This window comes from Akebia trifoliata, chromosome 3 (genome assembly GCF_017979445.1).
Source record: "Akebia trifoliata isolate Shusen 1 chromosome 3, ASM1797944v1, whole genome shotgun sequence".
In the NCBI taxonomy this organism is placed as follows: domain Eukaryota; kingdom Viridiplantae; phylum Streptophyta; class Magnoliopsida; order Ranunculales; family Lardizabalaceae; genus Akebia; species Akebia trifoliata.
In genome coordinates this window covers 42,703,310-42,727,858 of record NC_141377.1, presented here as the reverse complement: position 1 = coordinate 42,727,858, position 24,549 = coordinate 42,703,310, and the positions used below count along the sequence as shown (strand labels likewise).

The 24,549-nt window shown below is 36.4% G+C and overlaps 1 protein-coding gene and 1 pseudogene across 3 annotated transcripts; both read right to left on the bottom strand.

Annotated features, from left to right (window-relative positions):
• Positions 1-3,841: 3,841 nt before the first annotated feature.
• LOC147407119 (filament-like plant protein 7) lies at positions 3,842-11,145 on the bottom strand. 3 transcript variants are annotated; one of them, XM_086435513.1, is made up of 6 exons: positions 10,798-11,145; positions 9,370-9,482; positions 7,738-7,879; positions 5,543-7,628; positions 5,390-5,450; positions 3,842-4,712 (listed from the first exon to the last, which is right to left on the bottom strand). In XM_086435513.1, exons 2-6 carry the CDS (start codon positions 9,466-9,468, stop codon positions 4,221-4,223), a joined length of 2,880 nt encoding a protein of 959 aa, XP_086291639.1. In that variant the 5' UTR covers positions 9,469-9,482; positions 10,798-11,145; the 3' UTR covers positions 3,842-4,220. The 3 variants fall into 3 exon arrangements, with proteins under 3 accessions (XP_086291639.1, XP_086291638.1, XP_086291640.1); XM_086435512.1 differs by having other exon boundaries at positions 9,370-9,486; positions 10,798-11,144; XM_086435514.1 differs by lacking the exon at positions 10,798-11,145 and adding an exon at positions 9,620-10,700 and having other exon boundaries at positions 9,370-9,486.
• A 10,546-nt stretch (positions 11,146-21,691) lies between these two features.
• Positions 21,692-23,223, bottom strand: LOC147407118 (putative acetyltransferase At3g50280; annotated as a pseudogene).
• Between the last annotated feature and the right edge of the window lie 1,326 nt (positions 23,224-24,549).

Sequence of the window (24,549 nt, the reverse complement as noted above, 5' to 3'; positions counted from 1 at the left end):
TCGGTCGATACATTCTGATATTTAAACCATGCTAGCATGCCCCAACCCCACGGGCTGTATTTTTTATTCAGCTAGGAGACTATGTTGTGATTAACAAAGTTTGAAGCACAAGGAGTTTAGGAAACATGCCTCCTCGAGGGAGTTGGATGGCATCTTACATTTGGGTTCATGATAGAAAATCATGCCAAGAGTTTTGGTCTACATGATGTTTTTCCAAATGGAAGTTGTAGATTGGAGCACATGTTACATGTTTAATAAGATGGGAGAAAAGGTTCATGGATAGACAAAATGAGGACATGTTTGTCCACTTAACAATTACTGTCGTTGAGATTATGAAATTCTTTTTCCTATAAGGAGAAATTAGGATCCCTTATTGGTGTTTGTAAAACTTTTTTCAGTTCAGATTTGGCCATCATCTGTCCACACTATAATCAGGTGAAGAGATGTGCTCAAGGAACCTGAATCATGATGAGTTCGCTGTTTGAGTATGGCCAATTCAGTCTTTGGTTTGTATATGTTTTCAGCAAATGATAGAAGTGGAAAAAAGTTCTCTTGATTTCATAGGCAGTTTTGTGCAGATCTTGGCATCAAAGCTCCATGCATTTCCCTTCAGCTTATTAAGAAAGTTTGTTGGGCCTCTTTAACTTTACATGCATGGTATTTATAATGGTAGTAGGTTCAGGTTTTTTCTCTTTTCCTTCTTACACCATTGGAGGTTAATGGCTGCATTTTCCATTATCCTGTTACATTTGTTTCTGCATTTTACATTTGTTACATTTGCACATCTATTTGTGTTTGTGTTCTCAGTCTTTAGTGTGATTCCCAAATTCTTTGTTCCTCTGTGATTGTGAAAAGGAGTTTTGGAATACCAATGATTGGGAAATGGAGCTGATCAATAAACCTTGTTAACTATTTGTTTTCCATCTCTATCTTTCCTTTGATGAGGATCGTCGGATTTGATTGCGGATGCAGGGTAACTTTCTCAGTCAAATGCTTTTATCGTTCTTGAAGTCTTACCATGTTGTCAGCATTTCTAGCTTCTGCCATTTGGGTTCCTCATCTTCCATAAAAAAGTGAAATTCTTCATTTGGTTCAACTAGCCTAGATAGTTTTTTATACGTGGATAAAATCATATGGTTACTTTTAGTGCCGTTGTTGGGTCTTGCCTAAAGGAAGAGAGGGTTCTTAACTTTGGGCCATGAAGGATGTCGAATTGGTTGCCCTTTTCTGGCTTTGGATTTGGCATTGTGACTAGCTAAACTGGATCAAAAAATTATCTAGGTGATTAATTTTTTAGATGAGGTTATGCCTTGTTCTTGCACCCTATGACATTTCTTGACAATGCTCCATTTAAGGATGAAAAATCATCCAGTTGGTGGGTATTATGTTTTCATTCCTTTCTTTTTAGGTAGACCCAGCAAGAGGGTAAATATGTTGTTGCACTTGTGTATTACATGCTTATACCAGTGTAGTAGAACTACAGAAGATATTGATAGAGTTGAATGGCAAAGTAAGATTCATTTTTCCAACCTATATGTTTGTCAGTGTAATGTGCGATGCCAAAATTGTAGTTGTGTTCTCTCTGAAAGATTAAAGCATGAAATTCTTTTAATCAACAATGTAAGATTAAAGCATCACCAAATCTCTCTTTTGGGGTTTGGAAGATGGAAAATAGATTTGCATGATAAAAAACTACGAGAGGGGAGAATGATTGAAATTTTTGTGTGAACTTAGAAAGTTGAAAAATCTTAAGGCTAACCTCTGATAGTCTAGGGTTTAGACCAAGAAGTGCAAGTTTTAACCTAACAAAGGCTTTAAAAGCAGGATCCCACAGTGAATTGACCCTTAAAGCCACACTCAAAACATTAGTAATGGATTTTGGGATGATGACAATAAGGTTTCCAATCATGGGTTTTCCTCTGAGTTTACCAAAATCACTTGGGGTCGGTCAATGAAAATTGGCCTTTTCGTGTCACCAGCTTATTTATTTATTTATTTATTTATTTATTTTTTATGATTGATTGAACAACATGACCTGAGTGAGTTGATATGATTCAATTCGTCTAGGGTTGTCTGAGAGATGTAAAGTCTGAAAGCATAGTGTTTAAATGAGGAAGATGTGCCATCCTTTTCAAGAGAGTTAGCATCCTTGATTGATAGCAATGTAGTCAACAAATAATGATTTTTCCATGCTCTCGATTGTAGATGGTGTTCTCTCTAACATGCTTTTTGTAGGGTAAGGACTGGGGTTCAATGGCTCTCTTCTGGGAGATGGATTAAGTATGGCTTTTTCGATGAGTAGAATCCAAATCCATGAAGAAAAATACTCAATTGTTAGTATATAGATCTTCAATTTCTAACAAGGTGGATCAAGTATATTCCATCTCGGGCTTTATCACTCATAAGTGGAATAGAAACTCATAAAAAAAAAAAATACTCAATTGTTAGTATATGGATCTTCAAGTGTCTGGCAAATCAAATGATTAAGTTGAGATGTTAGAAATTAGCAATCAAGCCAAAAATTCATGTAGTGGATATGATGTCTCTATGTGAGAGAGAGAGAGAGAGAGAGAGAATCATTTAAACTGGTTTTCATTCCTTCTATATATATATAGGGGAATGCTAACGTTTAATACTGTATGGGGACGTTAGTATTGTCCAACAATTTTTTATTTCTAATAATAGTCCTATTCATTTTGTCTTTTAATGAAAAAAATAGGGATATGATGGCCTTTTTCACAATAAATGCTTGTTTGTATTAATTGCCAAATTATTTATTGCAACAAGGTATTTAATTTTAAAGATTAAATGTCTTTAGTATTTATTATGTGAGAAACAATTGTTTATTATGTAAATAAGCATTTATTATTTAAAAAAATTAATATACCTTTGTCTTTTTTACTAAAAGACAAAATAGGTAAATATATTTAAAAAAATGTGGAGAATGCTAACATCCCTCTTCGATCTTGGACGTTAGCATCCTACACATATATATAGGGAATGTTCAAGACCTGATGGGGATGTTAGCATTGTCCAACACTTTTTTTTTCAATTATATCCATCATTGTTTTGTTTTTTAGTGGAAAAAATATGGGTATGTTAGTCTTTTTTACATCAAGTATATGTATTATGTTGGTATTGATTGTCAAAGCATTTATTATAACAAAGACTTTTAATTCAAAATACTTAAATGCTCATGACATTTATTATTTAAACAAGTATTTATTGTGTAAAAGATTAATATAACATTGTCTTTTTCACTAAAAGACAAAACGAGGAAGGATATTACTATAAAAAAAAAATAGTGTTGGACAATGTTAACGATTAGCATTCCCTACATATGTATTTTTAAATAATATAATAATTATTTTTCTTTTATATGTACTCACTAAAAAATCCTTTGTTGCGTAGAAATGCAAAAATATCAATTTATCTACATGGAGAAAAAACAATGGCTGGTCCAAAATATTGGATGAGTCTTGTTGGATCTTGGGCAATTTGATATGATGGACAATTCATATCGGCTAATTCTCAGTAGTATATCAGACTCTTAAAAAGAGTTTTAAAATTCTTCCACAATTTTAAGGATTTTGACAAGATTTGTAGTGATCATTCCACATTTCATCATCTAATTTGTTTGTGAAACCGTTGACAATGAGTCGATTTCTCTTTCATTATCTCAAGTTTTTCCCCATCTTTTTATATCCCTGTTTCCATTGGTTTCAATTGATGCATAATATGTTCCTTTTAAGTCTGTACCGTACTCAACTAATCCTTGGATTCTTTACTCATGTTCTGTTCATTAGAACACAATTCTTCCCAGCTGGCAGAGGTGGTATCTTACAAATGTATTTTCAGTTACCATGTTGCCATGGTCGACGGTCAAATATTTAGGATTAGTCTTTGATTAGAATTCACATTAATGGCATTCACATTAATATTTCAAGGAACATTCAACTCTAATGATCTGGATGATGCACGATAAAAAGCAGTCTTTCGAGGAGAATCTTCTCAACACACCCTGCCAAACATGCCCTTAATTCGCATCTACCAGCAGTCCCTCACACAAACAATAAGACTCATTTAATGTGTTTACTCAAGTGTCTTACTCTCAAAAATGTTCACAAAAAGGCCAAAGCCACCACCAACAAAACTCAACCAAAACCAAAACCAAACCATAAGCACTGCTCTTTCTTTTATTAGTTCTTCAGTGCATGTCGTCATGCAACCATAAGGAGAGACATCTTATTATTACTATCTTTCTTCTTTCTCATAAGTAGCTTCCTTAGCAAACCTCCACGATTCTTTCGAGGCACATTAGCCAGAGCTCCTCCTGCAGCATTATCAGTTTTGTGTTTTGTTTCGTTTGAACCTCCAAAATGCGTGAGAGGCTTCACTGATTCACCACAGGCAGCATTGGGGTTGTCTAAGGGATAGGAGGGAAGTTTCTGAGGGTGAGAAGTGCATATAATTTCTTTCATCTTGGGGGATTTGAGATCATTGGTTTCAGCATTATCCTCGGCTAACATTTGATCAAGTAAGGATGAGCGACGGCTGGAGTTCTTGGTGGTGATGGCAGGGGTGATAGAGATAACTTTGTCTAAGAGGCCTGCCTCCCTTGGTGAAGCCAATGCCTTCAACTGTTTACCAAGGTTTAAGATGGTTTCCTGACACTCAGCCAACTTTTCTGAAGCTGCCGTGATCTCCCATCCCTGAAAAGATGATTAACAACAGTTATTCGATCAATTTGGATTGTAAGCACAATTTAATAACTCACTCACCACCAGTTTTATAATAATATTTTGAACTTTTTCTTCGGTGAACTTCAATACCACGTGTCCCATTAACAGATACAGTCTAGTCACAGCTGTCACATGAGTGGCATATGTGGTGTTAAAAGTGTCTGAAGGAGTTGAGTTTGAAACTTGACTCCAAGGAGTAGAGGATCTTACTTCTCTTTGGCGGGTAATAAATTTCTTGCTTAAAAGAATAATGATGAATGCACGGGGTTTTTGGTATGCGGATGAAATGGCAAGGGCACAGAACAGCAGATCTTTTTCTTGTGTATCCTGAAGAAAAAGATCTATAGTTCTGTGCCCTTGCCACGTCAGCCGTGTACCAAAACCGCGTGCATTCATCATGACTCTACTTAAAAAAGACATAAGTTTCCTTTAAATACAACAACAATTGGTTTATGGTATGATGCTAGATAATAGTATCAAGTTATAGAAAAAGACTGCTAAAGAATACCATGGATTTCCTAACAATGTAATTGCATATTTTGAAAGTATATAACATAAAACTAGATAGTAAAGATTAAAACTTCTATCTTGCTACTTGTTTCAATCATCACACCAATAAAATTGATTAAAGAGGATGGGACTCTTACTGTTTGAAGTTGCCTTTCCTCATGATCTGTACCATGACGTGGAATTTCCTTACTTGTCACACTGTGAATCAAATAATTTAGAAGTCTAAGATATCTCATCGATGAAGGAAAAAAACTTGAGTTCAGTTTTCATGAATGAAATCAATTATGTACCTTTCTAGCTGGAGCCGTAGTTCAAGGCATGTTGTCTCTAATTCTCGACAAGTTTTACTTTTATCGTCCAGCTCTGCTTCCATAGATGAAATTTTTTGGCGAGATTCATTTAATTCGACTTTGGCAACTGTAAGTTGGGTATTAAGATCTTTGTTAAGCAACTTGTGATTTTCAATTTGATCCTCAATCACAACCTTTGTTTCTTTCAAAGCTTCTAGTTCTTTTTGTAAATCAACAATGTTTTTTTCTGATTCTTGGAGTTGAATCATCAAGACTTCAATCTTATTAGTTGCTAACTGAAGCTTCCCTTCCATATCCCTCTTTGCAGATTCCATTTTCTCTAGATCATCTTTTAATCCCTTATTTTCTTCTTTCAGATTAGACTGTATTTCCCCCATTTGAGATAAATAAATTTTGCTATTTGAATATGAGGGCAAAAATGACGACTGTTCACCTAGTGAATTCTCTTTCTCTGCTTCTGAAAACAAACTGTTCATTTGAACTCCAACTCCAAGTTCACTTTCACTTTGTGATTCATCCCAATCATAATGCTTCTTGATTGTGTCTTTCATGCTTGAAACATCTTGAATTGAAAAACAATGGTTCACCGTCCAATCCAAAGCCGAAGTCAGTTCTCTGGCAAATATTCCAAGATCAGCTTTTCCGTTCAACAGATCATTACAAGCGTGAATGAATTTCTCTATAACAGCATTGAGTTCAGAACTTTTCCACTGAAAAACACGAACCATGTAGCCCGTAGATGTTGCCAGATTCTTATATGCTACAGAACTCCCATTATATCCTGACAAGATTTCTTGGCTACCATAATCCATTAAAGATGGTTGATTAATTCCTTCAAGAAGCTCGATTATTTTGCTTATTGATTCATTCAGACTTGAGTGATACATACCCAATTCAGTTTCCATGGGGCCCAAAAATGTAGTACTTCCATCCGAAGAAACGTGTGGACTTCCAATAGATTTATCCATAGAAACTATTGCTATTTTTTCCATCTCAACAAAGTCATCCATCAGACTTATGTCCGAACCTCCAACAGTTTTGCTTAATGGTGACCCCCTTGGTTTTGCATTTCTGAAAGGATCCATCTCTGAAATTAAAGAAGCAGACTGTGATTCAGCATCTTCATTGACATCGTCCTCAGATATTGAAGCAAGGATGAATCCATGTGATAAATCTCCGAGTTGAGCCTCAACCTTTGATAATTTGGAAGCTTTGCGTGCACACATGATCTGTGGAGATTGGAGGCCATTGCTTCTATGGGATAGTGCTTCTTTCAGCGTCTTGTTTTCTTCTTCCATAGCACATAAGCGCTCAATTAGATAATTGATCCTCTTATTGGGGGTGTCAAGTGAATTGTCTTTCACAAAGTCCTTAACAATCAAACCATCAATTTGAGGATTCAACTTTGTCCTCCTCCACATCTCATCTGGTTCCCTTTCAAGCATCTCAACTTCATTCTTCATTTTTGCCAAGGCAGCTGGTCCTGGCAATCGTTTTCGAACCAAGAGACGCAATCTATGACATTCTGTTTCTAACTTTGCAATCTTCTTCACACTTTCTAAGTGTTGTTTATGTGATACATCAGCCGATCGACTGTTAAATTCTCTCTCCTCATTCCGAATCTCAAGCTCTTTCTCAAGCATGCGAAGCTCATATTTCAAAGAAGCATTGTATTTCTCGGTGGAGTCCAGTCTTGCTATTAATGCATTTAAATCTGCTTCTGTTTGAGAATTGCATTCACTCAAGTCTTCGATCAAATTCTCCTTGGCCTGAAGGGTCTTCCTCAGATGAGTATTCTCAACATCTACTTTGGCAAGCCTCTTACTTGTTTCTGCTAACTTCTCCTCTAAAACCATTTGTGCCTTTTCATGTTCTCTTGATGCTTTAATAACTGCATCATGAATCCTCTGCTCCTGATCTTCTCGAACAAAACGTAACTGCTGCATACATTCCTTTAGAGCTGCGTCCAAGTGGGATATCCTCTCTTCTGCCACTACTCTCTGCCGTAAAGCTTCGGCTAATTCTTGCTTGAGAGGCAATGCTTCTGCTTCTGCCTTGTCCCAGCCTATATAATGTAACTTATCAATGAGATAAACTAATAGGCAGAAAATTACAACAAATTTGCTTAAGCTCGCATGTGAAAGAATCAAGGAGAAATAGGAAAAGAAAATAACCTGCAAGGGCTTTTTCTGCCACTTTCATATGTTTTATCGTAGGAACATCTTTCGTATTGCTTTCCATGAGAGCAGAAGATAGCTTCTGATTTAGATTTTCCATGGAGCTCTCCAATCTGACTGTGTTCTCTATCGCAAGTGTCTGTTTAATTAAAACAGCATTACTGTCAACTCTTAACAGATATAGTTGAGTGCATAGTGTTTGGAATGTAAAATAAAAAGTTTACTGAAAACATCAGCAACTTAGAACCTATCAAATATTCGCTTACAAGAAGATAAAGGTGTTGCATTCCCAAGACCCGACAATAAATACTGACACATTAAATTGTATTTTGTTAATATGTACAAGAGCTCATGTTGACACTAGATTAAAAACTGTCTCAGCAATACAGCTAGTTAGAAGATGACAAAAGGAATATTGGCAGAAGAGATCTATTAAGTTCTTATAGGGAGGAGTGCACCACTGTACGGTCTTAATCAGGGGAGGAGCTAGTAAGAAGTCAGTGGGGGCAATTGCCCCCACTCAATTTTTTTGGATGATTTTAGGTAGGCTGCAGTTAGGGGTGCCCACGAACTATTGAAAACTTAAGTTTTAACATGATTAGAGCACCCCACCTATGTCGACATGCCTCCAAAAGATTTTTTGGCCTATGTCGATATGTTCATGTTGACATTGCTTGGTCAATGACAACATGAACATGTCGACAAAAAAATAAAAATACAGGATGCTTTGATCAGCTGGGGTGCCTTGGTCATCAAAACAATTTGTTGGGGTGCCCTAGTTAATTATTGGGGTGTGTATAACACAGGCCTTTTAGGTACCCTTGCATTTATGCTTTAATTTGAGATAACCCCTATATTTTCAACTAATGATATGTCCCTTATGCCCCCACTCCCTCACCCCCCTCCAATTTTTGCTCCCCCCTCCCCCTCTATTTTTTGAATATCACATTGCCTCTCTTCTCTCATAGATTAATTGGAAATGACCTAAATACCCTTTTCTTCAAACTCAAACAAGAACCCTTTGAATTTTCTCCTCAAAACCATTCATCTTCAAGCTCTTCAACCTTACTATTAACCATAGTTTGCCCCCACTACAAGAAAATCCTGGCTCTACCCCTGGACTTAATGGAAGTAACCAACATATCATGATACACACCTTTGGCAGAAGTCCATAAAACTGATTTCTTTCTACTTGCCAACAATATGATGGTACGTAAAGTAGGTAGAAGCCAACCATAGAGAAATGAAAAAAATTCAAGATTCAAGAATTTATGCCAATATCCAGCCATAGGTCTTATAACATCTTTCATTTGTGAAAGTCCACTATGGGTGATTAGTTAACAAATGCCTATGCTAGATTGAATTACAAAAAGCTAGCATCTACTTCTGCATAGCAGGAAGTTTAGAACCAGGTTTAGAATGCCCGTTTAAGAACATTTTGTGCCTTATCAAAGAGTATTGTTTGAAACAATAAGTTCTTTATGATCACACCATTTAACAATCACCTACATATATTTGACCATTCCTAGTGAAATGACAATGTACTGTTATGGAATTGAATAATTAATAAAATTGTCATATTTTTCTTATATAAATTGTGTGAATAATTGTACGAGGAGCTTCAGTTACCTCTTCACCGTTGCCAATTACTGAGAGGTTGACTTTATCACTTACGGCAATTGTCTTCTCTGAAGATTTTTTCCTCCAAAGCCATGACTTGTGGTCCATGATTTTCGCTAACTCTGGCTATTCAAATAAAACAGGGAAAGCTTCATGAGAAAAAAGTACAGAAAAAGAAAGTCGAAAACTACTTTAGTCTCTAAATAAGCCATCTCAATGTTGATTAAACAACCAAATGAGTAAGAACTGAGAAGCATACATCCACATTTACTTCACATGAAGACCAGATGAAACTTTGCAGAAATTAACTGCAACAAAGAAATTATTTTTGACAAAGATGGTCAGGTTAGATACTGTATGTAGTTGGATTATCTAAGCTCAGAAGAAGTACTCAAACAGTGATATATTCAACTGCATCGAAAACAACTGTTGGCTAATATGACTTCATTTGGATTTTCTTGAGGGCATCAACGTATGAGAACTTCTACTAATCAAAATTCAAAACTACATTAAGAATTCAGTTACGAGAAGTACTCTTCATGTAGTTCCTCTATGCATGTAATAGACATCTTTTATGACTTCTGTGAATTTTGATGCAGTCTAGCAGTATCAGTCAGATTGCTGTTCGGATCTTTGTTACCAAGGTAAGCATGAAATGGTCTATTTATGCTAAACCCAATGTTTGTACTGAATAAAGAATGATGGGTCATCTTCTTAGATGATGGGGTCGAAAATTGTCCCGACTAAGATTGGAGTGGGAATTCACACTATGCAGATGTTATATTATAATTGAACATACAATGTCCATCCATTTCAAGTGGTGTGAAGGGAAAAACAAAAGTTGATGTTAAAGTTGAACAGAGATTGATGTAAATGTGATCATCCAAGTAATGAAGAAGCCAAAAGTAAGTGTAATTAAGTGAAATTTACAAAAAAAGTTTAGATACATAAAAGTCTTGCTGTTATCATATAAGGTTTCAGAACCATGCTCATTTTCCTCGAGATACGAGTGAAAAGCATCTATGGGTTCTGTGCGGACCACGACGTCAGTTCAGTGTCAAACACAGTGTCCTGCACAATCACTCTAGTCATTGCCATTGCATAATGTCATAAGTTACTAAATTGGGAACACTCTATGATAGGTATCAGGGTTAGACTCAGAATCTCGAATCTTCACCAATACCATATCCATCACAAATTCAAAATTGGTGTTCAAGATCAAGAAGATCCATATAACATGAATTCCATTTACAGGACAGGACAATTATCAAATAATGATCAACTCTAGATCAAGAGATGAAGTTGCATAATCTTCAAATTAGACACATAGGAGAAATTAGGAACAAATCATCAGATGGCACATCAAAAGTGCAATGACATAGAAATACAACACAAAATCTAATTAGAAAGTTGACAAGAGTTGTTTACAGTTCTCACCTGGCGTAGTTTGGCACTAACAGCTTACTCTTCACGGATCAAAACATCACCAATAGGCAAAAGCAGAAAATCCAGAAACTGGAGAGGAAGGAGAGCTGTTTCAACTTTGAACACCAATTGAGATAAATGAGTGTGAGTGTGTCGGTTGGATCTGCCACGAGAGAGGGGTACGCACGTGCAATGAGATTTTGCAGAGGTTTGGCTTGGCTGTTGTTGTTGCTCTGATGGGAAATGGGATGGACCTCGGAAGCGCGGGTGTGGTTATCATGTAGTCTGTAAGTCAGTATGTATAATGTAGCTTTGCAGATATTAATTACGTGGAATGGTGGAAGGTGATAATGTCCCCCAACACTCTTGATCCTATACTCCATGGACTTGATCTTTATCCAACTCCATGTCCGTTTTGCACCTCCTCGTGGCACAATTTTCGGGTCCAGTGAACGAGCCCACATTTGATTGACTGACTGACATTATTTTAATTGTTTTTTTTTATGAGTTCCAGGTAAAAAATTCAAAATTTAGGTAAGAAATTCCAATCAAGATATAATTTGAACTCTCTGAAGTCTGAACTATTAGATCAACTCTCATTATCTCATCCTGTATAATAGCTTGCTTAGAAGTTAAAACATTGTCATTAGCACTAGACCAGTTCCTAGAATCATTAGGTTGTCTGTTAGAAGTGGAACAACTCAACAACCAACCAACCAATATAATAATTAACATAAAAAAAAGAGAGGAAAAAAGCTGAAAATTTTGTGCCCATATTCATGGGGTGAGTGGGACCCACCAAAAAAACAAAACTTTACTTCCAATTTTTTTTTTTGATGTCTGATGATTTAATTTATTTAAACCCTTTTCTTAATATCGATATGAGAGTTTAGTTTGCTTTACTATATCTCAGTGTAACAAATCACCGATAAGGGGATTTGTCTAGTTCCATTTACATGGAACTAGAAATGAATGTATTTGAAAAATATAGCAATAATTCTTTAGATAATAAATTAAGAGAAATTTATTTGAGTTGATTTGGATAAATTAGGTGAAAATCAAGAATAATTTTAATTAAACTAAATATTTAAGTTAAGAACTTAAAAGAAAAAAAAATTGAGATGCAAACATAAAATAATGTGAACGAATATGGTAAAATAAAAATAAAAATAAACTATTCTTTTTTTGTTGTTGTGATGATAGGGGTATTTGAACTTACATCTGACTAATGGGACTCGAAAGAGTCAAAGGCTAGGCCAAGGTGTGTGGGTCCTTCCCCAAGCATGTGTAATGTCCACACATCACATGCCCTGGGTAACTGAGGGTACATCCTCGTGACCCTTAAGAATTAATGCTCATATTGGGTATCAAAATTGCCATTAAGCCAACCCTCGAGGTTAAATAAAGAATAGTCTTTCAATAATATAGAAATCTAGATAAGAAAAAAAAAAAATTCATATAGCAAAATTTAAATATTTAGAATAAAGCTTTGATTATAATATTGATTACTTTAGGGTCCCAATGACTAGTTTTAACCAAAACCCATGGGCAAACTTCAAATATCTCGAATAGCGTATAGGGTGTTGGGAGAGGTACTATAAGTGGGGAATGGGGTTTGATAAAATACAAAGTTGTACTAACACCTTGTCCTTACCTACCTCTTCTTGTATGGATTCCTATTCAAGCTTTCCGCAACTTGTCCTCATGTATAGTCCAAACCGTAAAAGTAAACAAGAAGGTGGTTGCCTGCATTCTGATTTTCAGTGTTTTTTTTTTTTTTTTGGTTGCTTTTTCACTCCTTTTTCTTGGTGGGATCACTCATTGGTTTGCTTTATTGTTTCAACCACTCTTTCACGACCATCTAAAGAAATTCATGAACCAAAAGCAGCTCTCAACTAGTCCGACTTTGAAGCGACCAGTCCACTTCAATATTTAGGAGTAACCTCACTTTTATGTGACCACCAGCATGTTACCAATCTAAAAGGGAAAATTAGTTAATAGATTCTCTGAGAGGGGTTTCTTTTTAAATAGTGTCTTAAATTTTTACTAATTTTTTTTTATATTTAAATGATTGCTCAATCTCATCTCTCCTTATAACATTTCAGAGTATCCAAACTATCAGTTTCTCGTCTTCTTCACACTCTTAGGTCTCTTTCAACGATGATTACAATTATTTTCGATGATTTTTTATGATGAATGACAAATAGAGAATGATACACTCTTAATTTTGAGCATTTAAATGTGTTTTCAAAATTTTTTTTTTTTCTGATGGTTTATATCAAAAAAATGACAAACGAAATTTGAATTCTGCCATTTTTTGAAGGTTTTCTCATAACTTTTAATTTGATCTTCAATTTTGCAACTATCATATATGCATTTTTAGTATTTCAAAAGTATCTATCCAATGTTGAGATCACAAAATTGAAAAAAAGAAAAAGTAAAAAGAAAGATCTTAATCACATTTAGATTATTGAGTTTACCACTTTTTATTGTTGAGTTCAACATTTTTTCTTGTCAAGTTTAATGATTCTATCATCGAGATCGATGTTTATTATTATTGATATCAACATTAAAATGTGGTGAGCTTGATAATAAAAAATGTGGAACTTGACACTAAAATTATTGATCTCGACAATAAAAAAATATTGAATTCTATGTTAAAATTGTTGAACTCGACAATAAAAAAAATTGAAATACTCAACAATAAAAAGTGGTGAACTCGACATTGTAATACATTATAATTATGAAATGGATATTTGAATAAAAAGTTATGACGAAATCTTAAAAAAATGTTAGAATTTCAACTTCGTTCGTTATTTTTTGTTACAAATCATCAAAATAAATCAAAACATACATCTAAATATTCAAAATTAGGAGTATATCATTATCCATTCATCATTCACGGTAAAACATATTGAAAATAATTGCAACTGCCTTTGAAAAACCTAATTATGTAAAGAGGATGAGAAAAAGGGTAATTGGGTACTTAAAAAATATTATAAGGAGCATGAGGTTGAGAGGTTATTTAGATATAAAAAATTTATTAAATGGACTTTCAAGCTACTCCCAAATGTAAAAGATTATTTAGAAAAAAAAAACCCTCTACAGGGTCTATTAAGTAATTTTCTCAATTTAAAACGTAAGGTATCCGAAATATTCATTGAAGTGTCAAGGGTGTCACCTAAAAGGAATCAAAACTTTGAGGGGGGCCCGTCACTTCAAATTTTTTACCCTCTCTCCGGCTTTGAGAATTTAGAAGGAACTCTCAACTGCTTCCCTTATTTTTGCAAAATAAATACATGTCCCTCTACATTTTTTGAATTACTTGAGATACTTCCCTATTTTTTCTAAATAAATGATATGCCACCTTTGACCTTGGTCTTCTCTTATAAATGAAATAAAATGACATCAATACGCTCACCATCGTCATCATTTCCACCATTACCATCATTATCATCTCATCACTGTCATCATCATCATCATTATTTCCAACAGATTAAAGGCCGTCTTCAAAAGAAAAATCAAAGATTTTTAAGTCATTTTTCATTAATTGATGAGAAAAGATCAAGATCAAGGGGGACGTCACCAATTAGAAAACATAAAAGGGCATCCCAAATATTCATTAAAATGTGAAAGTGCTGCATGTCTTGTAAAGGGGGAGGGTTCCTCTTCAAAGGTTTTTCCCTCTCAAATGGGAAGACATCAAACTTACACCAAACTAATTGCAACAAACTAGATCTTCTAGAGTTTGCTCATACCATATATTTGTATGATGTAGGTGCACACTTTGTTGGTACTTCGCATATCTTGCTTACATTACCTACATCAACTAGTTAACTAGTTTATTAGTCTAACCATTTTGATAGAGAGGTATTAAGTTAGATTAGGTCAACCGCACCTTTGTCAACAAACATGCGTGAGCATGTGAACTTCCTTGTCTTAAATCGGGATGATACCAGTCTATCTCCCTTCATACACTAAGCATTGAACTCTTGAGACTCATCTTCTCCCACCCTTAACATACTTACCTAGATCGGGAGAAGCTTTCTCATCATTGGATTGCTCAATCTCATCTCATTATTGTTATTCCTTCGTAAGGATGCGTGGTAGCAACTTTTCTTCGTTCCCATAATTGTTAGTAGACAATCACCATTATCACGCCCGCAAGTTCGCAACCATCATAATTGCCACCTTTTAGTCTATTTCATCGTGTAAATATCACGACACCATACATTTATTTCCGTGAAAAAAAGATGTTTTTTTAAATTTTGAAAACCAACTTGCTTGATTATAAGGATTATAGTCCCCTGTTGCAATTTTATTAGTTTTTGACCAAAATGATCAATGATTATATTAAGCTTAAACGCAAAAGTGAGAGACATTTATGAGATCCATTGGAACTATGGTTGAGAAATCCAACTCAACCAGGAATTAATTTTTTTTAAAGGATTTAATAGTTCACCATTGAAGATTCAATATGTGGTGGAAGGTTTTCCACCATTTGGAGTAGTTTTCTGACAAAATGGAGCATTTTTCAATGAGATTGATGTCTTTAGACAATTTTGATGGTTGGTTAGTTTAGGGTAAAAGAAGAAGAAAGGGATGAGACTAAGTGAAGGTGCCCTTAATAAAACGTGGTTTGTCAATTAGGGGTGCAGCTTGGTTCGATTCAAACTGAGAACCAAACCGATGACTGTGGGAAGTTTTGTTTGGAACAAGTTGCTAATCGGTTCTAGGTTAAGAAAATGGATAACCAATCTATTTGGTTCATTTCTTAGTTCAAGGCTTGAACATGATCGAATCAAACTAAGAATCGAACCCTTAAGTCACAAACCCTTAATGACTTATTACTTTTAGGAATCAGGACATAGATTAATGACTTATTAAATGAAATTTTGAATTCATTATTATTATTTTCATTAAAAATATATTGCTTCCACACAGGTTTATAGGATATTAACAACCCATAAAACCAAACCAAACCAAACCAAACCAACCCAACCATACAAAGCAGATCTTAGTTCGGTTTGATTTTATAGGCAATTGGATTTGGTTCTATTCTTATTTCATGGAATCAACCTATGTTGGTTTGATTATGATTTGGCCTTAAATCGAATCAAACCAAACCAAGTTGCACCCCTAATGTCAATATAACATGCCTTATTTTTAGAGAGCTTCTATTGTCACACCAACTTTTGCTAATGCCATCCCAAAATGTGTGCTAATTTAGTGATTTACATATAAATTGAGGTGGCATTAGCAAAACTTAGTATGACAATATAATCTCTCTATTTTTATTAATGACTAATCAGTAAAATAAAGAAATCGCTAATGAGTAAGTAGTGCCTAACATATTATGTCTACATGGCACTTTTCAATTGGAGATTAAATTCATCAGGTCGCGTGTCATAAATAAAACGGCTTGATTAGGAATTCGATGTGTTTTATTAATACCCCAAACAATAAATAAGACAACTCTTCAGAATTGCAGACAGTAGGTGTGGCGTTAGTAAACATTCCTGTGGCAATAGTAACTCTTCAAAATAAAGAGCCTCTCTTTCTTTAAAAACTTTGAAGCGGTTACCTCGCTACAAAATTTAAATTTCGGTAGAAGTAGAATCCTCTTCTTTTGGATTACACGTGGACGTGGAGTACCAAGGAGATATCCCAAATTTCGCTCTCTGGTGTCTGTCTGTATTTTGTACATGAAGATTTGAAGAGCGAAGAAGGCCTTCTTCTCTATTTTCACGGTTTTAGCGCCATTTGTCCCCCTTCTTTAAGCTTCGACATTGCTTTCGGTCTACCGTTTTTTCTTGTTAAATAGGGATTTGTGCTTGGGTTTTCGTTAGGTTTTGTATTTTGTTTTCGTGAGGTTTTTTTTCCCCGGATTCGTTTACACCCTTTTTTGTCAAATAAAGTTCACGATTTGATTTTGAGCTGAGATGGGTTCTAGTTCTAGGACTATAGGGTTTGGATTTTTAATTTCAGTTTATTTTTCATCTGGTTCGAGTTTTGCATTCGAAATCAGTGGATCGAATACAATTATGCATAGTGGATTTTAACCAAAATCTATAAATTTAACTTCAAGCTCCGCCTTTTTGGTGGGTTTCGTTGAATTATGATGAAATTGAACTTTTGTTGAAGAACCAAACACTTGGGGTCATAATAGCAATATCCATGGATGAATCTCATTCCTATATGTAAAATTTGGGATTTGAACTTATGGCACCAATAGTTCTTGTAACGTACACTAAACAAGAGGAATCTAAGAAATACTGGAGGAGAGTTATGGTGGTTAAGTAATGATGGAGTAGTGACATAGTTTCCATAGAGGCCGTCTTACTCTTAAGTCCTACCTGTTTTGTTCTGGATTACCTTCATGCAGTTGAGACGACCATAGGTGTGATTCTGAGGGATTTGGTTGCTCTTTCTCCTTTGATGCTAAGATGTCTGTGTTGGGGGATTCATGTTCACCAATAATGAAATTCAACGTTGAAAATTGTAGTGGTTTTGGCATCCCTCTTCAAGTTGTCTCAGTGTCGAAATTTTCCCATGTGTATTAGATGGCATTGCTTTGTTTTGTTTTGTTTTCTTCTAGTGGCCTCTGTAGATGAGGTGATGGGATGGCCACAAGTGAGAGATCATTGGAAGTTTCTCCAGGCCAAAGTGGTGGTCCCCATTCGAAGCGGTAAGATTTAAATTTGTGAAGTAGGTGCTCTGTCAAGCAGACCCCTTGTGTTGTTTGAAACAGTGGGAGACAGACACTACTAAAAATATTGATGTTGCTCATATTAGTTTGGGTGAGTTTTCAGCACTTTGGTTAGTGTCTGGTGTGTACTCAGTCCCTTGGGTTTTCTTGGTTGAGAGTTACTTTTTCCAATGCAATGACCTACTGTAGGTTGGGCTCAAGATACAAAGCAAAGTTGTGATGACGTGGTGTTCAAATCAGCATGCCATGTGGCAAGGCAAAATCTGCTGATATGGTGAATGATGGGGTTCTTCCCATAATGGTTTCTCAGCCGATGTAGCCTTGTGTACGAAGAGGAAGATCGTGCTGTTGGTCACCAGGAACGTGCACGATCACACGGGGGACATTGATGACAGTTGGTACACCAAGATTGGGGAAGATAACGCCCAAGCCCGATATTGCCAACAGGTAGACCAGGAGGTGAATTCGTACCGCCATGTTGGACGACAAGAAGTGTGCTATGGGTGGGCGCCATCTGGCAATAGGACCTCTCACTGTAAATCCACTCCGGGTGTGAAATATAGGGTTCCTAGAGAAGTGGAAACTGCCATGCCAATGCCACCCACAAAAAAGAGGAAAAGATAGACGAGGATCATACCATATCCTGTGAAACGGATAATGATAGATGAGGAAAAACATAATCTAAGCAGAGAGCATAAATGCCTGTTTATCATATTATTGATTCCTAGAAAGCATAGTTCCAATGCAAGCCAAACTGGCTGATGAAATTGTGGTTGATATCAATGAGCTTAGTGTTGACACGCTGTTGACATTATGGAAGCTTGGGGATAACGATTTGCTGGAGAAACAATTGAACCAAGTCCTGTGAAATGGTGGTTCCTCTGTTCTGAGTTTTATAAGCTCGATTATTTTATGACCAGTACGATTTTTCCTTGAATGCCGATTCTCAACAAATCATGTCTTAGCAACTCATCCAAACAACCTTGTGAAGGTTATTTCGTTTTTCTCTTGAAGCATTTGTGAGTACAGATACATTTCTTTCCTTTTAGTGAATTCTTCTTGACAACCATTTCCTCATCTTTTGTATGTCTACAGGAAATGACCCTCTTGAAGAGGGATGTTGATGTTGTTGGGAATGACAGTTAGTTCAAGTAACCCACCCGAGTAGCTATTCAGGTTCTTTGTCTAGTAGTTTGTTTTCTGCTTTCTTTTCTTTACATTGTTAAGCCTTCAGCCACTGAAATATCAATGTTTCCACCTAGTGCTATTTTTGTTTTTTTATTAGAAACATGGTTCGACCCTTACATTTCTTGGGGGAAAAAAAGGCGCACAATTTATAAGCCTCTATAACTTCTTTTAAGTAGACATTTTTGTGTGTTTCTGCTCAGATTTAAGCTTGTTCACAAATCTGTGTCTGGGAAGCGATTCATCTGTAATAGTTTTACATGGTCATATGAGCCTACACAAGTTTATATTGATTATACATTAAGAGTTTGTGATGGTGAAACTTAATATTTTTTTTTGTGTGTTGGATTTTTTTTGTGTGTTTAAAAAAAAATTTAAACTTAAAATTGTCTTAAGGACATTGTGTTCAACACAAGCCTCGGTCAAACTTTCTTTTTGTTCATTCTCGGGTATCTACCGCTTCAAATATTCAATAATCCAAAATTATTCGTTTGGTCAAACTTATATTGATTTTTTTTGGTCATATTTTTTTTCACAAACTGTTTTAGGATTATGGTTACAACAGAAGCTTTAGCTTAGGTTGAAGGAAAGATTTTGGTACCAGATTATGTCAATAGAGATCTGGTGAAGTGTGTGGGAGAAACTGTGTAATATTGGTTAACTAAATTTTTTAACAAGATATTGGATAATTTGAAAATGCCAAATGGATGGAGCAGTACTATGCTACCAGATTATAAGAACAAGGATGAAATCCAAGATTACACTAATTGTCTTGGGCTGATTTATGTCTCTATGAAATAATGAGTTGACTGACTGAGAAAATGTCAAGGTAATTAACTAAGATATCGGAGAACCAGTTTGTTTTTCCATCTTCTCACTTAGAGGAAGATTCTAACATGAATTTCATTTACAAAGAAAAAGCATGTGATCCAATCCCTAAAGAGTTAGTTTGGTGGGTATCAAGAAAAAAAATTCTTGAGTGAATATATTGACAATATTGAGGACTTGTATGCAAATTTGTAAGTAGGATCAGAACAGTTGGTGGAGAGGAAGAGCGAGTTTTTTTTTCCCTGGTTTTGTGCTTGGGTTTTCGGTTTTGGTGTTGGTTGTTTGTACTCCCTTTTGGGATAGCCATCTCAACTTCCCCTATTGATATAATTTTCCATCTTTATTTATCAAAAAAGAAAAGAAAAGAAGAGGGAGTTTTTAGTCTTTATTGGTTTGCTGCGGTGATCAACTCTTTTTCATAATTTTTGTTCCAATAATTTAAGAATTAACCAGTTACCTCCAATCTAGTGAATGCTATTTGCATATGGTGCAAATGGATGAATACCTAAGAAACTATAGGTTTTAGGAATCATGGGGTTTAGGTAGAAAATATGCAATGCAACTTTATTGAGGACACTCTTGGGATGAAACAGTTGTGAGGATTGAGAGAGAGAAATACCCCAAAGATACCACTGTTAATGGTGCCAAAATGGGATGACACAGGGTCCACACTTTTGGTGTGACTGCTTAGGTCACGTTGGTACCCAATCGTTTCTTCAAGGTCACCGAGTCACCGTCCTCACCAAACTTATGTTCTCACCACACACATTTGGGGCTACAAACGACAACACTATTAGGTGCCCTTGGTGCCACACACATAGGTAGCCAAGTATTTCGCCTCCAGAAAGGAGGTGGTGATGGATTCAAAAGGACCTTTGGCTTGGAGTTCACAAGGAAAAGCCCCCATCTGTCAGTTGGTACAACTGAATGGCTGTTGGTTGACTGATAACATGAGGGACCAAATGATCTCTCAGCCAATTTCGCTACCAATGACAACCGAATGGGTGTTGGGCTCATTTGATTGTGCCACATTAGATTTTTAGAAGAATTGTATGAAGCTTTTTATATGTTTGCAGATTACCTTTTACATTAATGAATTGCCTGTAGGAATACGGCTATGATGATGATGTTGTATGTATTGGCATTTTGAGAGGAGAGAGGATGTGACTATAAAAATGTAAAAATGTTTTCTCCATTCTAAATTCTTGAAGTAAGCACTGTTGAATATTTGAAGCGGTAGATACCCGAGAATGAACAAAAAGAAAGTTTGACCGAGGCTTGTGTTGAACACAATGTCCTTAAGACAATTTTGTTCCCGCAACTTGGTGCACACGGATCAATGAACAATTGTCTCCCAGGATACAACGATCACACGTGTAGAGGCAGCACTACAATCTACACGTCTAGCGAACCGAACGCTACTGTTTATACTCTCAAAGAATGCAGAAGGAAAACAGAATGCTTGCACGTTTAAACAGCAAAGAAGAGAAAATTTTTGAGTGAATAAAACTGAGGTCGAGATGACCTATTTATAGAAATTTAAGAGACAAGGTGTCTCTTAGGAAAAGGAATGTGCAAGTGTCTCTTAGAAAAGGACAGGTGCATGTGTGTCCCTTAAAATTAAATGGACGGTGAGGGGTACGGGTACGGATTTTGAGCCCAGCCCAAGCCCAATACGGAATTTAGCAAAAGGGCCCGTCGCGCGCATCGTGTGCCCGCATACGCATTAAGGATATTTTGGACCAATGGATTAAATCCTTCTTGAGCCCATGGGCCCCTTGTGCGCGTGCGTGGGCTTATCCAAGTCTCTCTCTCATATACACTTAAGTGATATAAGAAGTTCTATATAAGAACTAGACAATTTTCTTATTCCTATCCGATGTGGGACTAAAGAGTTTCTCTTATAAACTCAATAATCTTATAAACCACATACAACAAACCATGGCTAATAGGGGTTCTTTGGAGCTGATTTGTCATTCACCCATAATGAATTTTTGACAACTTAAAACATGAAACTATTCTCTTCAATGAGATGAATAAGTTTCCAAGTGGTCCAACTACAAAAAAGTAATGGGACCCACTTGAATCGTAGCTCAAATATCCCTACTTGATCACAAAAATCTGCATAGAAATGCAGATTTTTCCAACAAGCACAAGCTCTCAAAATTTACTATTTGATGGGACCAAAAGAGTGCTGTTGAACATTAAGTGCTGGAGTACAGGATGAGTTGGAATCATAGGAACCTATGCACTTGGGGTTGCAGAGGAGACAACATCCATGAACTCGGTATCCAACTCAAGTGCACTCATTGACAGGTGTGGAAGACACACCTCCAATTCCACGCTTCCTCCTCCTTCACGACCTGGGTAGGAGGTCACCTTCCCATCGGTTCTGTTTCCATACCCTCTTCGAACAGCTACAGCCTTTCCCCATCCAAAGTCGTTACTGTACACATCGAATCTGGGTGAACTCCCTATCATCGAACTGTACTTATCAAAGAATCGTTCAAACTGGTAAATCAAGGGATCCTTCATCCATGCTTCTAGCCACTTGCGTATCTTACTGTCGGTGTGGCCAGCTATGGCCTGATGCAGTAACCAGGCAGACCACCCAAGATTGTTGCTGAGTAGTTCCCCAGCTGAAGTTGTCCCACTCACCGTTTGAATGCAGTTTACAAAGTAATCCCTGGACAATGGAGGGTCCAATCTCGATTGGTTGTTGACGGCGAGCCTACAATTTGTTTTCTGATCGGCAGGTAAATGACGTGCCCGTGTCACTGATCTCCAGACCAGTGCTATCAAAGCTTGGAATGAAGAAATCTTATTGGTGTTGCACTCTGTGTTCGCCTTCTGTTTGGGTCGTGCGATGGATTCAGATGAGAAATTGAAGAATCTCACCCTTAGTGGCAGTGGCTCGTATCTCACGATGAATTCATCGTGGTGTGAGAAAGGGAGATTGATGATGGGTCCATGACCATCAGGAAACCAGTGTTTTGTGATGCGTGGACATGAGATGCACACGGCATTTTCTTTTGCTGTTCTACAAATCTCAGACCATATATTGAAGAAATTCCAGAAAGAGCTGCCATTGGCTACTGCGTGATTCATAGAGCAGCCAATGAAGAAGCCGTCCACAAGTTCCGTCATCTGTACAGCGAGCACAGGTATGGTGTGGCCATCATGGTTAACGGCATTGTTAATGGAAAATAATGATTAAATGATTGGGGGTAAGTCAATAGGGGAGAGGATATCGGCAACTGTTACATCTGCAATGACATGGATAAATTCGGCTCCAGTAGCATCAGTGCAGTCCAAGAGGACAGAGTAGGAAGGTGGATCAGGGCCCTTTTTGGTTACAAGGTGGCCAGTAAGAGCAGGGAAGTGTGCAAGTGTGTGAGTGTGTGAGTGTGTGAGAGAGGGAGTGTTTGAGTTGATCAGCAATGGCGGTCAAGGGGTCTTGATCTTGTGAAGGTGGTGAGGGTTTGATGAAGAGAAGACTGCTTTGGATGTAGTTTGGAGAGAGCATGGCGATTTCCCATGGTGTCAAATAGCATGTCTGCTGAGATTCTTCAATGGGATGCTGTGGTTTTATGGTGCACCTGGAGATGTGACGTATTGCTGCTGCATTCATCATCGAAAGGTAAGAATCGAAGAAACTATCACCGCTATTGAGTGTGTGTGTTGTGCTCTGTGTCTAGACTGTTTATATGGTGGATGTTTCCTGGTCAAGCAAACTCACTGAGCAATTGGGAAGAAATTTGTAAAAATCCCTTAAAAAAAATGTGTACATGGGTTGTTGGACACTCTAGAAAAATCCTTTAGGTCCCGTTTGATAATCCTGCTAAAATTTGCTATCAGATTTTGTTGTTAGAATTAGTTGTCAGAAACACCTGTAAGAAGTTGAAACACTGAAAAGCTTGTTTGATAAAATCTTGTAAAAGTGTTGTGCTGTTTACTAAAATTTGATAATTATTATTTAATACAGCTGCTGGATTTTGCTGTATTATGGTAAAATGATCAGAATACCCTTAATGTTAATAATGCATCGAGAATACACAAAAAATGATCTAAATACCCTTATAAATATATAATTACACTAAAATATATAAATATATTAAAATAATTACTTTAATTTAAATAAATTTATAAATTTTATTATACCATAGGAATTTCGGTAGCATCTCCTCTTAAAAATGGACATATGAAATTTTCCTGATAAAAAAAAATTTGAATAATACATAATCCAACATCTTGATTACAGAATAATGTAGGTTGCAAACAAGTAATCAAATGAACAAAACTTATAAACTTGATAATAATTTTATAAACAACTCCAAATCTGCAATAAACATGTCAAGAAATCATAACTAATCAACCGAAATCAAATCGAATTGGAGATAGAAATGATTTTATGACCTTTGGTTTCAGATCAACCTCGTAATTGAACTTCCAATCCTGGAGTAAGGAAATGAAGGGGAAGAGCCTCAACTGAGAAAGTCGACACAACGGAGGAGTGAACGAGATTCGTGGGAGGAGAGCTTCCTCCCATACTAGGGAACTCATGCTTTTTAGGAGGCCAACGCATGGTGGGATCGTTGTTGAGACCTCTTATCCATTGAAGAATAAAAACCAAAGCTACAAGGGTTAGTGGGAGAGCTGTGAGAAGCCAAGAAGTGAAAGTCTGCTGAAATGAAGCAGGAGAGGATCTCAACGAAGTGTAGAGACCCATTCACGACAAACATAGAGAGAGAGAGAGAGAGAGAGAGAGAGAGAGAGAGAGAGATGAAACCAGTTATCTTCTTCGAATAGAGAGAGACGTTGAAACCATTTTTCACTTTAATATCAGTGGAATATGGTAAAAACATGAAGATTTCGATCATTTCCTTCCAACTATTTTACGGTGATTCAGCTCGTCAAAAACTCAATATATATATATAGGGTCCCGTTCAGCAACAAACATTTTGGCAAAACATTTTTCAAAACATGGGTTAGAGGTTTTGGAATGAGCCGATTTTTGGTGAGGATGATCTCTACGGTGAGGA

Coding starts and splice junctions, on each gene's coding strand:
- LOC147407119 (XM_086435513.1), bottom strand. CDS start 9,468: ATGGACCACAAGTCATGGCTTTGGAGGAAAAAATCTTCAGAGAAGACA. Junction 7,629..7,737: donor GGCAGAAAAAGCCCTTGCAG/GTTATTTTCTTT, acceptor TACATTATATAG/GCTGGGACAAGGCAGAAGCA. Junction 4,713..5,389: donor AGGAAAGGCAACTTCAAACA/GTAAGAGTCCCA, acceptor TCATCTTTTCAG/GGATGGGAGATCACGGCAGC.